Raw genomic sequence first — 18,774 nt, forward strand, 5'->3', positions numbered from 1 at the left:
TTATTTTTGTACCCACAGGCACACAAACACACACCACACACACGTTAATCATGACAGTTATTCTTTAGCTTAAATGGCATACTTAAGGTATATTGCGTTAGATATTTATAAATCACACACACACATATATATATGTTATTATATTATATCGATATATATATATTTATATATACATTTGATATATATTTGCGTTTTTATATGTAATTTGTTGCATGCTGTAGATTGTATAGCGCTTATTCACATGTCGATATCATATATGTACATATATATATATATATATATATATATATATATATATATATATACACATATATAAATATATAATATATATAATATATTTATATATAATATATACATAGTGAAGAATTCTTTTCTAATTATATTCTATAATAATATATACATTCTATATATATTATATTCATGTAGCGCACATCGGACTGGCAGTGCAGTGAGTGAGTGCCTATATAAAGAGTTAGCGAGGCCTGCTAGACGAAGTTTTGGAACAGTTCTCAGTTTATCGTTTTAGTTGCTAATAATTGTAGGATCCTTATAAAATTTTTTGTAAAACATTTGGTTTCAAAACTTGAATATATTTTTATTTTGTCTTGTAAAATCTAACAGTTGGCTTCATATAAAGTGACAAACACTTTTTTATTCTTGGAAAAAAAGCAACTTTCTGAACACATTCGGACATACAAACAAACTTTTTAACCTCTACCACAAAAAAACGCAAGCACACACATACACACACACATATAGACACACACACACACAAACACACTCACATAATGACTCCAATCTACAAAACATTCTCCGATGCTCTCCTGATGCAAGACTTCCCGAGAATTCAGTCCATCCTCACAGAACGGCACACCTTCCTCGATCTCAACCGATACTGCAGAGACGGTCAGACACCCTTACATCACTGCAGTTCCAGCGGAAATCTCAAATTAGTACGCCTACTTGTGGAGCACGGGGCAAATCCACGAAGAAAGAACAAAGAGGGGTGGACGCCCCTGCACCTGTCTGTCTTTAGGGGGCATAGAAAAATTACAGCTTACTTGTTGAAGGTTTGTATGTTCGAATGTTTCCTGTGTTTTTGCGTGTTTGTGTGTGTGTGTGTGTCTGTTTAAAATTAAATCTGTGTGTGTATGTATGTTTATGTGTGTGCGGGTTTGTGGGTAAATTTGTTTTGCATATTATTTAAGAACTTATCAAAATTTTTGTATAAATTAAGACTGTTCTATTCCAACATTTAATTTTGATTCAGTAACGTTTTCCAAGCTGTTGCTTTCCGCATGTTAAATCTAATTTTATTTTTGATTTTTAAAAATGTTTATATTTTATAAAATCAATTTGCAATGACATCTAAAAACATTTGTAAATGAAAACTTTTGAAACTGACTTTTTACGAACTGACAACGAACTCAATAGTTGTCCCATTAGAATGAAAACGGAAAAAGTAAAAGTATGCGTTGATAAAAAGTTGTTTAAATTGCTGTCTATCCCTTTTTACACAGCGTTTTTAACCAGTAGGCCTACTCATTTTTAGATCATCGGCAACGTTTGAAATATTCAATCTCATCATAATCATGTCAGCGTATTTCAAATTGTCGAAAAATCTATAAATAATTAATTAAATCAGTCAATAAATTAATAATTTGTGAAAAATATTTGTTGAAGATTTTGATAGGGAAGCGTGAAAAAGTTCATCACTCGATCACCCAAGACGTCAAACCGTCAATTTTCGAGGTCACGTGTAAAGAAGAGAAGATAGATTTTGAAGAGGATGATAAAAAATGTCTTCTACAACTACAATAAAAGCTGTTTAGAAAAAATTACTAAAGTATTATAATTTGTTTTTGTACACGTACACACACGCACACACACAAACTGACTCACACACTCACACACTAATAATTAACGGTAAAAATGCGCGTACATAAAGGTAAGAGCATTTAATATAGCAAAATTCATGAACGTTTATACTCAATGACCTCAACCGACCAACTGTATAATTATTAATACCGCGAAATTATTATTCCTTAATGCTAGTTGTAATGTTTTATTTTCATATAACATTGCGCACTTCATTATCGACATAATTCATGCAGTATCAGCGCATTGTAAAGAGCCGAATTGTGCATATTCATAATATGTTGCATAATAAGGATGAAATGTTATTCAGTGAGAGCTCTCAACTTTTCATTCATACATGACATGTTGTTGTGTCCACTGGTGACAAATGAAATCTCGATCATTGTCAATTTTGTGCTTCATTAACATTACCTTCGTCGTCATCTTTATCATTTCATCGTCATCACATTATCACCACCAATCACCTCAAAGATTATTTTTATTTAAGTTATTTGTAATGAATGGGTAATGTTTGTAATTACTTACAATTACTTATTTTCCACTAATTGTAAATAAAACACATGCGTATCTGCTAATCAGTTTATATCAGTTACATTTATCGCAAAATATTTTAGTATGTTTCTAAATAATTACGTAACTACTTTTTGTAATTTTGTTGATGTTTCAATTGAAAATAAAAATGTTTAACTCATACTTTTGCAAACCGTTCATGAAAATTCATTACAGCTTGTATTCATGACAACGTATCGAAAAGATACATGAATTGATATGGGTAATAAAGGCCTTACGTCTTGCAGTGTTATTCCGCGGTTGCCAGGTTCAAATGCAAACAGATCTCAAACGTTCACACGCTCAACTAATCAACATCAACATATCACAAAAAGCAAAGGATGCATTAATTTGTACATATATTTATGCACAAGTTACGAGTTCGTCGAATGTTTGTCTGCCTCCACCAATCACAATCGTCAGATGTCTTTAGAACCCGCTTTAGAACGGTGACGTCATCTGTAAACGATCCATAACTTAAACTTCCGTGATTCAAAAGATGACGTTGTTGGTGATAACAACAACATTAAAATTGCTAATGTCATCGCTGTAACAATTATGATGATCGTCAGCAACCACCTGGAATTAGTTGCATTGTAATCCCAATCTGACAAGAGTGCTTTTTTGATTAATTAATTTATTCGTAAATCCCATTTAATTGGACTTCCGGCCAAAATGACTTCCGGCCACAATTTGCTTTGCACGAACATTTCAATGAAGTGAGCACAGGAAGACGTTCATTGAAGTTTTTTATATGAAAAAAATTATTTTCACCATTCAATAACAAATAAATAAATTCGAATATGAATATTATATTATATATATATATATACATGTGTGTAATAATTTAATTTTAATGTAATAATTGCATTTAAGAAACAATTCATAAAAAAATTGAAAATTAAAATACGTACAAAAATTTAAGGAAAAACTTTTAAAGTGTTCAATAATAATAACAAAGTTAACCATTCAATTAAATATAATTGATATATGTATTTAATTAATTAATTAAATAACTAATTAAACTACAATTATTAACTATAATATTCATTATTGTTATGTAAAGTATGAAGTATAGTCACACTGAAGACTAAAAAATAAGTCGATAAATAAATAAAAAAATAGAGCAAAAAATCACCGCATCATCATCATCTCATATCATTATCATCACCTTATCACTATCATCGTTATCGTTATTATCATCATCATTATTGTTTTTACCATCTAGAACTGTTAATCATCATAATTAGTTTCATTACCATTATCGTCGTCATCATCATCTTCTTCTTCTTCGCTATCAGTGTAATCATAATCACTTTCATAACTAACACTATTACCATCAACGTCATCATCATCGCATTTACACATGTAGTGGGATCACAATTTTATTTGTTCTAAAAAAAATCACAAAAGTCCATTGATTATAAATGTTCACTCATTTTAATTTCATCAACGGTTGGCAAACAAAATATAATTATAAATGAATAACATCAAATTTTTGTGTTGTGTTAATTTATACACACACGCACACATATATAAATATATATGTGTGTGTGTGTGTGTCTGTATGTGTGTTTTTTACAAATCGATAATCCATAGTTGAAAAAATTGTATACATGCAAATGTACATTCAATTGTACATTCAATGTCAAATGTTTCATATAAATCATTATTTAATCAATTTCCTTTTTGGTTCAATCCTTCCATAATTTACACACACACACACACGTACACAAACGCACGCTCACAATTTCTTACTTTAAATGATATGAAAGCAAGCAAGTGTCGCCTCCAACTAATTATACAGAGAAATCATCGCCAGCTGTTTGTTGAAAATTAACTAATTATCAAATTCTAACGAATGCTTCTCGAAATGTGTATACACGCGCGCACAGACACCACACTTACACGGACACACACAAATATATGTACGTGTATGTAGTATAAACATACACATGTACGTGAGTGCGATTTTGTGTGGGTGATATACGATTTGACTGGGCGTGAAAAATAAATGAAAACTGCAATGTCGTCGTCGGAATTATTTCAAAAAGTTTGCCCACTATAAATTTTATTTATTCATTTTCATCTTGACGCACAATACCAATTAACCAATAAATTAACCAATTAATTAATCAATTAATTAACTCTTCTAATTAATGAATAATAAAAAGTAATTAAGATATGTGCAAATGTTTTCTAAAGTATACGGCGCTATAATTTGTATATATATCATCGTTAAAAAATTTCATTTAAATTAATTTACATAAGTTGCAGAAAAATTTCATCACACACACATGCACACACACTGTCAAATACACACGCGCGCGCGCACATTCACACACATACATACACACTCATATAGAATTGTGTGCATACATACAAATATATATACATATATAGTTGTGAATGTCCAATAAATGAATTATTGTCTAATTAAGAATGAAATTCATACACACATCAAGGAAAATTGAATAAAACGCCATTACATTTCATAATTTGTGGAATCAGTAACCAAAAATAATATTATTATTATTATTATTAGTAGTAGTAGTAATAGTAATGTTATTAATATACAATAGTATTAGAAGCAGTAGTAATAGTATAAGCTGTAAGTAGTAGTGGTAGTAGTTTCTGTTGTAGTAGTAGTAGTGGTAGTAGTAGTTGTTGTGGTAGTAGTAGTAGTAATAGTAGTAGTAGAAGTAGTTGTGGTGTTAGTAATAGTAGTAGTAATTAAATTTACCATTTTAATTATTTATTAATTTCTGAGATAGCAACTACTAGAAATGTTAATAGTAAAAATACTCTTATCCAAAAGTTCAACTACTACAATAGTATATAACATGAAATTCAATATATTATATAACATAATAACGCTATATAGATATATATGTGTGTGTGGTGTGTGTGTCCATTAAATAAACACACAATATCCACACTAAATTATGAAGTTTCCACACATAATAGATACATTTTTGTAAAATAAAATAATAAATAATAAAATCGTTCTGTAAATTCATTTATTTATTTATTAACTAATTTATTAATCAAAATTTCAATTATTTTTGTCGTTTTTCGGTCGTGAAGATTCTATCGCAAATGCTATACAAGCTTTATGGATTATTCTAATAATAATAATAACAACAACAACAAAAATAATAATAATAATAATAAAATTAACAACAATAATAATAACAATTACAATTATTATTATTAAATTAATTAAATTTCAACAACAAAAATAAGCCAACAAAAATACTGGATTATACTGACGCTCTTAAATTACTATCATTATAACAAAAATTGTAGTTTATAGCAAAACTAGAATAAGTAATGCTACAAATACTTACTGTATAATTTTTTTTGGTAACAGTAACCCACCGGTATTCGTGTATAACAGTGGATTAACGAGATAACATTACAATTTTCAATGTCACTCAATTACGTATGATAATTAACTAATTAATCAATTAATTAATCAATCAATCAATCAATTAATGGAATTATTAAAAAATCGGTGTGTGAGTTCTGTTTATTGTGATGATATAATTGAAGATGGAATCAATCAATCAATCAATCAATCAATCAATCAATCAATCAATCAATCAATCAATCAATCAATCAATCAATCAATCGATCGATCACACAAATCAATCAAGTAATCAATTAAACCATCAACCAAACAACCAGCCAAAAAATCAATCAAGTCCAGAATGACCCTGTTAAATTGATGATGATGATAAACCAACAGCCAGCATACAAGTAAACCTCTCACTCTCTCTCCTTTTCTCACTCTCTCTCCTTTGATATCATAACATCAACTTCAGACAAACAATCAATCAACCAACCAACCAACCAACCAATCAACCAATCAATCAATCAATCAATCAATCAATCAATCAATCAATCAATCAATCAATCAATCAATCAATCAATCAATCAATCAATCAATCAATCAATCAATCAATTACTTAATCACTCAATCAACTAATCAATTAACCAATCAATCAACTAATCAATCAATAAATAAATCAATCAATCAATCAACAAATCATTCAATCACTCCTGTCCGAATCCTTCAGTTTCCTCAATGGCATAGTTTAATTTCTCGACAAGTTGCTCGTAACTTTTGTACGGGGGAAGGTCCAGTCGATTGAAGCAGGTGTGTGATCTTGGCAACCAGGAATCCTTGCCAACCTTCTCAATGCAGAACTGCTGTGGACCGTTACTTCCTGTGTGTCGGATGGATAGAGAGAATAAGAATGTTGTGAATGTGTGTCTGTGTGTGTGTGGGGGGGGGGGGGGGGGATAGAAAAAAGATGAACGTTATGCGTGATAGCTAATAATAACTTACTAACCATTACTTAAAAACAATTATTCAACGAACAAACCATTCAATAAAATGGCTAACCGATCAATTAATCAATAAAACAACCAGCCAAACAGTCAACCAACCGACCAATCAACCAACCGGCAACCAACCAACCAACCGACCAATCAATGAACCAGCCAACCGACCCATGAGCTCTGCAAATCCTCCTACAGGTAGCCTGCAGGTTCCAGTCACAAACTGTAATAGTCTCATTCTCTTCTCGTTGTCCAGCTCTCTCACAAACTAGAGTGGAGGTGTTGTTTATAATAATAACTATAAACATAATAAATATAATAATTAATAACAACAACGACAATAAAAGTAGTAGTAATAAAATAATAACAAGTAACATATTCTCACCTTCCAGAACCACTGAACTTGTCTGGAGGATTTATTGTAGTGCCTGTATATGCTGTGCAGTTCCCAATCGTTTACATCTATCTCTTGCATGCCACACAACATCAGCTGTCAGATGGTGTGGTGTGGTGACGATGATGTTGGTGATGATGGTGATTAGAGATCATGATAATGTGATGATGATGAAGGTGACCATTTAAGCCAAAAAAAGTGTCTAGCTATGAACAAACAAACACGCACACGCACATACACAGAGAAACTTTCTCTCTCTTTCTCTCTCTCTCTCTCCCTCCTTCTAACCTCGAGTTCTCTCTCGTCAAAGTACTGCAACCAGGTAAGTGGAACGATTTCATTGAATCCATCGAGGAAAGCCTTCATCTGTTCCACCACGCCACGCGAGAACAGCCATTTTGTCATGGCCCTGTTTCGTTGTTTGTATATATTGGTTGTATCTTGTACATTTGTATGTACTTATATTTTTTTGTGTGTACACTTGTATGTACAACTAGCAGAGACACCTTTGCATTGGCTTGTTCAAATCGGCAGTACGCTAAAAAAAGGAGCAGATTGCGCTATAGAAAGTTGAAATGTAATAAAGAGATGGTGCATGTGGACAGGGAGGTCTGTGCTTATTGATCAGATGATATTCAATAATATAATAATCAGCAAATCAAATACGTACACGCGCCTGGCATATAATGTTGTTTTTAAATAATTGAAAAAATAAAAAAGTTTATCTAATTATGAACATGATTCATGTGAAATCAAGACGAGATGTCATCATGTCATAAGACATGATCGATCACGTGACTCACTCGATGTATTCCTTCTTGTTAGCATCGGTCACTTTGATTTTGGAGCCACCTGGAACCAGCTCGTGCTCCTCAATCTTGCCTAAAATCTCGTAGTCAGAAACAAAGTAGAGTTCTATGTCGCATTCATCGATGTCGTTATCTCTGTTGTTGTTGATGTTGTTTGTTATTACTGTCAATTTAGTTTCTAATGTTCTTTAAAAACTAATACAAATTTTAGTTATTACAGTTCATATAACTTGATAATGTTGGGTTTTTTGATAACATCGATCACTCGTGTTTTTGTTTCATTAAGCTAGTTAATGTTGATGCATCAGATTATGACATTGCAATTTATAAACTTCCTTCATTCCTTCAAACTCGCTGCCTCCAAGCGAACCCTTCACAACGAAAACAACATAACCCACTCCAATGACAAAGCAATCAAGAGAACATTCACCTCCAGTCTTCCAACTTAACAACCTCACTTGCACTAACCTGACCCAGACGAGAGAGTTGAAGAATTCAGGATCTACCGTCTCAATGTCGTTGATTGTCAGACTTTTGTTGAGCATTCTCTTGTAGAAGGGCATCGTGAATCCACTGTCTATAAATTTGCCATGGTACAGAGCCTGCGTCGTTGTTGTTAAATAAATCAATGTTGCCATTGTTGTGGTGGATATTTATTGTTTGTTAGATGTTTATTGTGATGTCAAATTTTTCTTGTTAGCCACAATTCTACATTCAGCTATAAATTTGATTTAACTCATTCCAATTTGTGAAAAGTTAACTCATTTTAACGTATTAGCTCACTAAAGAAGCATAAGCTTATCTAAAAATAAGTTAAATTAATTAAATTAAATTTAAACAGTGACACAATTTAGCTGTACAGTTTTTTTAGCGATTTAAGCAAACAAACTATAAATAACAGTACATCAGCCAATCAACCAACCAACCAACCAGCCAACCAACCAACCAACCAACCAACCAACCAACCAACCAACCAACCATAGCAATGAATCGTCCGATGAACTTGAAGTACATGAGATGGTCGGGGTTGATGTATGAAGCAGGATTGATCTGGAGACCATAGTTGTTGTTGTTGGCGTACTGGAACAAGCAGTACATAGGGTTGAGGACATCGTGTGACACTTGGAAGAACCACTCCCTTGGTGAAGAGGAAGGAAAAGTGGTTAACTATAGAAAATCAAACAAACAAGTACACATGTACAACAATAAAGAATGGATATATCAATCAATCAATGACATAGAATTCTACATCGAACGATCCTCAATGAACTTGATGAAAAGATACGTTTGGAGATCTGTCTTAATGTTTGTGACGGACTCAGATAAAAAAAAGACAAGTTGGAAAAAAGTTATAAAGACAAGGACAAAAGTGAGAAAAAGTAGATTTATTGGAAGAGTAATTATTATACTAAATGATGATAATGAAGAAACGAGATCTTAACTTGAATGTTCTGGTTTTTGTATAACATAAATTAAATTAAAAAATAAACGAAGAAAAACAAACAATGGTATAAGAAAACACGTGAGATACAGAATGTCACATGTCCCATGGTGTATGAAGAAAGAGAAAGAGAGAGAGAGAAAGAAAGAGAGAGAGAGAGAGAGAGAGAGAGAGAGAGAGAAACAGACATTAGGAATATCACTCAACAATGAATTCCACTGAAGCAGCAGGAAAACGACAACAAATACCTGGCAATGCCCCCATAGTCCAAGCCCTCCTCACCCTTGATTACAATGAACAACCGGCGTCTCAAGTCCATTGGCTGAAGTCTCATAATCTGATAACGGTTATAATGATGATCCTCGTCATCATTGTGCAGTGATGATAAATGATAATGATGGTGTTTTACTACTGAATAATGTTGCATTGCAAATAATGTTACAACAAACGATAAACACACAGGACAATCGTATAAAAATCACATCGACTCATCTTAATGCGGCAACCACACAGGTAGATGAATGGCAAGATTAAAACTCGCACATACACACACCAGCCTACATGCACAAACACATGCGAAAATGTCACAAACAGAGTATGCATGAAGCACATTTAAATAAAGAAATACAACCACACACAGATAAAACATTTATACAAAAACACAGACAATACCATGCAAAAACACGCGCACACACATACGCGCACACGCAAGTAAACAAAACCAAAAAAACGGAAGCAGACCTGCTGGAAAGAGTCCTCAAACAAGTTCTCCCTCGTTACATTTATCTTCACGTGACCTTGCGGATTGTTGCTCTGCAAATTATTTTAAGATATATATCATTTCATATGATTCAATATTATAAACTAGCATTATTGTAATAATTACCATTTCGCATGATAAGATACTATATGCTAACATTATTGTAATAAATATTTTACCAGTATTTACAATTCATAGATGCTTAACAATAGAACATTGCAATAGTTTGTAGCATTACAGACTGAAATGACTACTACTGACTTGACAGAGGATCCTGAACTGGCTAAGCTTCCACCGGAAACTTCGTTCGTATTGTAAGGGCACTCCGAACCGACCCCTCGGTCTGAATTGACGAGATGTCATCGTCGTCATCATCGTCGTCGTCATGAAACATCATCATCAATAATATCATCATCATCATCGCCGTTACTAAGAAACATCATCATCATCATTATCATCATCATAATTATTAAAAGACGTGATCGTCATCACCATCAAGAAAAAAGTGATGACGATCTACAGCAAGGTACCAAATTTATCTCTATTATGGCTATTTTTGTTGCAACAATAGCAATTACAATAATCATTTCAACAAACAACACTTTGCAGTATTACAACAAAATTAAAACATTGTAACCAACAATCCGACTCTAAACATAATATCGGTAGCATCAACAATAACGCGAAAGGAAAGCAAGCCTCACAGTCAGCAAACACCAACAACAATGAAAACCAACCGACAACAATGTAAACCAACCATCAACAATGTAAACCAACCAACAACAATGCGAACCGACCAGCCAACCGATCAACGACAATTTAAACTGACCCTTTACTAAGGGCCGATGGGCCGCGGGGATCTTGGAAGGTTGTCGACTTGCTATTGTGGTCGACAAAATATCGAACGCCCTCATTCGTGTATCGTATCTCCCAGCCTTCGGGTAGAGGATCTTCTTCAAAAGTCCTGTTGGGAAATATCATCATATCATCATATCACCATATCACCACATACATCGCACCGTATCACAATTTTTATCATGACGTCTCATTATCATAAATATCGTAACTATCTTTATCACGTTATAACCATTACTGTTATTATTGTTATCACATCATAACATCATAATCATGACATCGTCATCATCCTTATCATGTTGTTAATACTACATGACATTATAGCTTTGTCATAATCATCATCATCATTATTATTATTATAACTAATTCATGTGACATGATCATTTTGACATGATCATTGTGAGATCATCACTGTGACATCATCACTGACATCATCACTGACATCATCATTGTGACATCATCAGCGGTATCATGGCAAGAACCAACCTTGGATCCTCCCATTGGGTTGTCTTCGTCCGATGATCAATGAAATAAGCTCGGTTATTTGGATCAACTCTTTTCTCTGTGGTGATTATGACGGTGACAATGATGATGATGATTTTGAATGAGTGAGTGAATGAACGAATGAATGAACGGACGGATGGACGGATGAATGAAAGAATGAATGACTAAAAAACTCACCCCATCCCTCGGGCAGAGGGCCCAGTGGATCATCACAAGGAGTTTGGGGGTGCGTTGTGGGGAAGAGGAAGCGATCGGCCAGTTGGTTCATGGGTCTGTTCTGCCTCCATATCTGATACTGTTGCAAGTGATTCATCATGTCCTCACTTGGCTTCTGCCAAGTCGTCGTTCTCGTGTTGTGGTCCACGTAGTATGGCCGGCCGTGTTCGTCCAAGCGCATTTCCCAACTGTTCGTTTGTACGCGCGTTCATGTGTTTGCATGTTTATGAGTTTGTTTATCCATCCATCCATCCATCCATCCATCCATCCATCCATCCATCCATCCATCCATCCATCCATCCATCCGTTCGTCCGTCCATCCATCCATCCATCCATCCATCCATCCATCCATCCATCCATCCATTCATCCATAACTAACCCAGGAGGTAGTGGAGTAGGTCTGTCCCAAGATGTCGTCTTGGTGTTGTGATCCACATAATATGGCCGACCGGAGGGGTCCAGACGCATCTCCACTCTGTTTCAGGGATGTGCGCAATATCGTTTGTTTCGTCGTGACGATTGAACGTTGTTGTTGTTCATAAAATATGAAAAGATTAATTTTGTACGAGTATTGGCAGATATGTGAGAATAATGTTGATGGCGCTATTAAACTAAATCGCAAAAAATAATATCGTTGAAGATGATGTTAAATAGTGATAACAAAAATGGAGTTGACGATGGTACGTCAGAGAGATTAATGATGACAATGACTTACTTGATCAACAACAAAATTGATGACAATGATTCACGTGATAATAATGAAAAGATGACAAGCTTGATAACAATAATAGAGTTATGACGAAGATGATAAAGATGATGCTCATGATTGTAAGGATGAAAAACACAAAACTCTCAAATTGTAAAGGTGAAGATGATGTTGAAGAAGATTATGATGATAATGTTGATTATGTTGTTGATGTTGAAGATGATGATGATGATAATAATAATGACCAACCCTCTGGGAAGCGGATCCAAATTACCAGATACGATTGGTGTGGAAAAGTTGAACGCTGGAAAGAATGGAAGTGAGAATGTGATGAGAAAGTGATGATGATGGTGGTGGCACAAAAATAATGAAAACAAGATATTTTTAATTGAAAACAAAAAACAAAGACAGAATAATAAAAAAACACAAAAAAAGAACAAAAGACACACAAACAAAGACATTAAACAAAACAAAATGAATCAAGACTGCAGAAACAAAAGAACTTTTGCCCAGTAAACACAAAACACTCAGGACGTCACCATGACATTTATACAGCAAACCCTCAATGCAACATTAACGAAAACAAAAAGCATCACCATCATCAACAACAACAACAACAACAACAACAACAACAACAACAACGAAACATTTAAGCAGCAACAAACAAGCACATACAAAACGCAGAGGACGTTGAAGGCAACAATGTAGTTGTTGATGTTGTTGCAACTGCTGGAGTCGTTTTTGTGGCCGTTGCTGTGATTGATGGTGCATTTTGTTGCGGTCGAGTATATCTGGTAGATGATGTTCTTGGGTGGCCGTTAGAGAGGGATGAGAGTGATGTTGAACTGCCCGAGACTGTAGATGATTAACATAACTTATCATTAGCAAATGATTTATTAATTCAAATCATCTCTACATCTTTATCCTGTTGTTCCTCAAGTGTATCCATCCTTAATTCATTCAATAATTAATCATTCATGCACATGTGCTCATTTCTTTTTCATTCATTCAACCATTAATTCACTGTTCGGTCCATTCAAATACACACAACTTATCAGCAAACAACCAGAAGTATAAATATATATCATCACTTATCCATCTACTTGTTCATTCACTCGTCTATCAAGTAATTCATCTACTTATCTATTCACTCATCTATCCATCAATTCATCCGTTTATTCATTCACTCATCTATTCGCCGAAATACATCCATCTATTGATACATTCATCTATCTAGACATCCAATCAAACCATCCATCCATTCGTCTATCAATGTCATACACTGATTCATCGATGAATAATCAAATCCTACACGCAGCACCCAATAAATTGCAGACAAACCTAGCTGCAATATCTACAACAAAGGCAACAACTACCAAAGCTACAACGAAAGCATCTACAGCAACAGCAACACAAAGACAACGACAACAAATACAACAGCCGCATCACCATTGTTGTTGTGAGCCCCTGAACCATTTGCCGCCTTCTCGACAGGTGTGGCAGTGCGTGGTGGCGGAGGTCGTGGTGGCGGCATGTGTCTGTTGTTGTTGCTGCTCGCGATGTTGTTGCTACTGTTACTACCTGTGTTGTTGTTGATGGTGCTGTCTGCTATGCCGTTGATATCTGTAGTGATGAAGATGATGCAATTGATAAATACGATGATGGTGAAAATGATAAAGATGGTAGTATTACAAATGTTATAGGTGCAAGTCAGTTAATCTCGACTTGTGGCCTGCCAGCAGAGAGCCAAGAAGAAGTCAAATATAATTTGTAAAAAGTTGCAAAAACTACGTTCATGTTAGCAAATGCTCTGGGCAACTGAAAGCATTTCCAAACATCTTTGCTGAATCTTTTGAGACTTCAAGCTGATCTTTTATGAGTTATCCCAATAAGTATTATTTTAATTGCAATGGTGATGATGTGGTGATGACGATGTGATGTTACGGTGGCTATGATTTTTGAATTTGATGGTCTGAAAAATTTTTTTTACCAGCATATAAGCGTGTTTTTGAGACTTATATATACACACACACACACACACACACACACATACACACACACACACATATATATATATATATATATATATATATATATATATATATTGATATATAATGATATATATAATATATATATATATATATATATATATATATATATTGATATATAATGATATATATATATGTGTACATGTATGTGTGTGTGTATGTGTGTGTGTGCGCACGCACGCGCATGTAGATAAATAGAGAATAAGTTTGTCTCAGACTATTATCATTGATTTTCACTTTGAGCTGTCAAACATGGAATAAAATTTCGTTAATGCAGTTGCTCATTGATACAGTTACAAGACTAGTTAATGAGCTAACAGAAAGAAATAGTAATAAGTAACGAGTGCTAACTGGTTCGCTCTCTATATCTGTCCATATTCAAAATGGTGCAGGTCAGATGTAACGTGACTTGACCTACTTTCTTGACCTTGCCCTTCATATCATTTGTCAGGGTCCACTTCACTGGCAGTGCATCCACTGTTCATGAGTTGTTGGTGTAGGTGTAGTGGTTGTGTGTGATGATGTTGTTGTTTGTTGGTGTTATTGTTAAGTTATTTGTTATTGGTATAGTTCGACAAACACCATCATCAGCCCAAATATCATTATCACACAACCATCATCATCATCATCATTCCCATGAACATCATTGTCAACTTAAACATCATTATCAGCACAATCATCATCGCCATCATCCCCGCCACAAACATTTTCCATTATGTTCCTTCAGTAGATTGTAGAGTTCTTCCCTGGTTTTGCCAAGAACTTCGTTGGAAAGGATGGAATTATGAATACAGAGTTTGATGTCTATGTAGCTGTATGGGGTTATTAATCTGGAGGTAGTGGTAATGATGATGATGACGGTGGGGTGGTGATAAAGTTGTGGTGGTAATGATCTTTAAATTTGAAAGTGTGAAAAATAAGTTTTTTGTGTGTGTATCTTGTCTATATATAAATATATGTATATATATATAAATATATAAATATGTGTGTGTATGTATGTGTGCGTGCGTGTGTGTGTGTATATGTGTGTGCCTGTGTAGGCAGGTAAAAAATGAGTTCCTCTCAAACAGACTTAATTTTAACCTTAATATCCTTAAAAATTTACATTCTAAACAACTAGGCTTGGTTTTACGTTTGATGCCGCTAGTATTTTTAATATGCAACTAACTGTGTGGTGGTGTGAATGAACATAGATAGACACTGCTAATGCAAATGAAAATTACACTAAGTTCAAGTGCTTTCAAATTTTTTAAACATTTCTTCAAATTGTGAAAAGAAATTCATTTCACAGCTAAATGTTATTTCATCAAAAAATGTTGAATGTATAAATACCATTATTAACAATAGGTCATAACAGGTCACAAAAATTATAATAATGATGACGATGACGAAGATGATGCTAATAATAATAATAACAATAATAATTATAATAATAATTATAATAATAATAATCATAATAATAAAACGGCCAATAATAATAATAACAACAATGATTAATAAGGATTGATGATAAGGATGATGACAGCTGACATTTTTTATGATAATTTAACTTTAGGATGCCACTACCAAATCATATATTTTACATTATCATAAAATAGGTTAGGTTGGTTGACAGTAGTGCAGCATTCTTCGGGAGATATAATCATAGATTAAAATAACCACTTATAAATATAGTGTGAGACTATACAACAATACATACATACCTACTGACACACAAATCTACAGATACATACAAACATGCATGCACAGAGATTTGAATTATTAGAAACGACATTAATATCAGTTTATCAGTAGAAACTCCTATTATTAACAGGAAATGAGTGAAACATGAAATTGCCAAATGGAAATTTATTGTTTTAGGTGAAACAAATTAAAAAAATAATTTTAATTAATTATTTAATAATATCAATCAATCAGTGTTGATGTGGAAAAATTTTATAAATAAAAAATAAAAAATTAAATTAAATTAATTAAATAAAATTATCAAATGCATTTGGAAACAATCTAACATGGTGAAATTTTCGTCAAAATTAGGATTTGATGATTTTCGGATGACTTCGGTTTTTTTTGGTGGTTGGCCATCGATGCTTATCTCGAGGTAGGTGTCAGGTTTGGACTGGAACACTCCACCATAATATGTTACATTGGCTGACTTCACTGAAACCAAAATAATAATAACGTTACCACATTTATTCATCACACAAGTCATTTTTTAAAAATTTGAAATGAAAAATAACTTTAACTACATATCAAGACCAATGGCATCTGGCAAATAAAATAGTGTCAAACTACAAAATTTCAAAAAAATTCAATAAACAACTCAAACCAAAAATACTAAAAGACTAAAATACTAATGTCCTCTTTAATTAATAAGAATCATTATTGTTTAGTTACAAATTACAATGCATGTATAGTATTTTATATATAACATTAACCAACCAGCTATTAAAAGTTGAGAATACTGGGGGCTAGATTTTCTAGATGTACTTTCTCCCTCTGCCATTTTTAATACTAAATTATCTTATTCCAATTATATGTGACTAACTTTTTTATTTGTTCTTTAAATATTTATGAAAAATTATTATCGTCTACTATTTAATTAAAGATTAAAATTGAATAGTTTGTATGTAAATTAAAGTTTAATTATTAAACTCTAAAAAAGTAGTCTCTAATAGTCTAATATCTAATCCTAATGAATCATAGCCTGTGATTGTTAGTTTATTTATCTCAGTTAGATATAAGATATTTAGATTTAGAATTGGGATGAAAAAAACTTCAGTAGTTAGATGTAGGACTATTTACCATCTGATCTACCTACCCTACCTACAAAACAAATGATCATTAATCATTGTCTCCAGTTTCAAGTTGATTTAATTTTAATCCAATATTTTAAATAATTCTGATGATGAAAATAATTTATAGTATAAAATAATTATTATTCTAACAATTTAATTAATATTAAATAAATTTATTAAAAAAATTATTTAAATGTCTTTTTCAATTGGTTTGGTAGTTTTTCAAGTATCAAGTCAATGGTAATGTAATTGTAACTCGACATTGTGATTCCGTGAAAAAAACGAATTTGTTCCGGGACAAGATGATGTTTAAAATTTTCAATCCGGATAATTAGTGAAATATTTCAACAAAATTAAGACATTAATTAAATTAAATTTTATACTGTCACTGTTATCGTTTATCAAAATGTTAATAAAAACAAAATAAATATTCATCCAAAGTCAAACGCTGAATTTAAATGGCTGTTCTAGCGCTTACTTCGAATAATATTTTCATTGAAAAAAAAAAATTTTTTGTGTTTTTAAAAATTTGGAAAACTAACAATTACATTTTAATAACAAAAAATTGTATATTAAGCTAATATTAAATTAAACTAAATTTTTCTTTACAAGCGATATTAAAAAAGTTTAAAAGTAAATTTGAGTTATTTAATTTGAGTTCATTTAACTTGCTGGCGGGTTTTCTTTCATGATTAAAAAAAGGAATAGAAGACGTTCTCGGAGCTTTGGTTCAGCAACAGGAAACAGCAACAATGGATAACGAAATAGGTGATTACAGTAACGACGATAACGACATGGAAGTTGCGATGGTTCTCGGAAAAGGAGTCGTTGAAGCGGATTTGTGTTTTGACCACTCCAGCTCTACTGAGTCGCCTCCACCGATTCTGGCCTGGATATCTTCCAGTGATTTTCAGTCACTGGATGATGCTGCAGAAATCACATCGACTGGCAACACTTCAGATTCCATCAATAATTCCGACAAATCCGAGTTGGCCGCTGAAGCTGAGGCCGCCGCCATCGAAACAGATACAGAGAAAGAAACGATAATAGCCGAACCTACGCCCAAAACATTGCGCACTCTTGCAGGCCAAGGCGATTTGTACAAAATAAAAGACATCTTGTCACAAAGCTCACCAGATAGCTCCTATTTCACTGAATTAAAATCGGGTGTTGCTTTATTACCAGCAGCCAGATTTAATTGGGTTCAAGTTGTTAGTTTTTTGCTTGAAAATGGAAGTCCAATAAATACAGTTGGCGAATATGGCACAACCGCATTGCATCAGGCATGCTGCAAAGGTCATATAGATGTGGTGCAGTTGCTCTTAAATTACAATCCAGATCTCGATATTCAATGTTTCGATGGCAGCACGGCACTACACTACGCCGTTTACGGCGGTAATGTGGATTGTGTAAAGGCCCTGTTGAGAGCTGGAGCTGACTTGACAATTAAAAATAAGTACAAGATGACTCCA

The 18,774-nt window shown here is 33.3% G+C and overlaps 2 protein-coding genes across 2 annotated transcripts; one reads left to right on the forward strand and one right to left on the reverse strand.

Annotated features, from left to right (window-relative positions):
* Positions 1-788: 788 nt before the first annotated feature.
* HELRODRAFT_187992 (hypothetical protein) lies at positions 789-2,576 on the forward strand (the record flags this gene model as incomplete). Its single annotated transcript, XM_009011290.1, has 3 exons — positions 789-1,070; positions 1,684-2,488; positions 2,513-2,576. 2 exons carry the CDS (start codon positions 789-791, stop codon positions 1,819-1,821), a joined length of 420 nt encoding a protein of 139 aa, XP_009009538.1. The 3' UTR covers positions 1,822-2,488; positions 2,513-2,576.
* Positions 2,577-6,486: 3,910 nt separating this feature from the next.
* Positions 6,487-12,224, reverse strand: HELRODRAFT_62284 (hypothetical protein; the record flags this gene model as incomplete). Its single annotated transcript, XM_009011291.1, has 14 exons — positions 6,487-6,655; positions 6,942-7,042; positions 7,160-7,264; positions 7,457-7,577; positions 7,972-8,112; positions 8,446-8,579; positions 8,956-9,115; positions 9,667-9,755; positions 10,160-10,231; positions 10,440-10,521; positions 11,008-11,142; positions 11,520-11,595; positions 11,715-11,941; positions 12,133-12,224. Coding segments are annotated over 14 exons (1,704 nt in total), but the record flags the coding sequence as incomplete, so codon positions are not given.
* Between the last annotated feature and the right edge of the window lie 6,550 nt (positions 12,225-18,774).

This window comes from Helobdella robusta (genome assembly GCF_000326865.2).
Source record: "Helobdella robusta unplaced genomic scaffold HELROscaffold_1, whole genome shotgun sequence".
In the NCBI taxonomy this organism is placed as follows: domain Eukaryota; kingdom Metazoa; phylum Annelida; class Clitellata; order Rhynchobdellida; family Glossiphoniidae; genus Helobdella; species Helobdella robusta.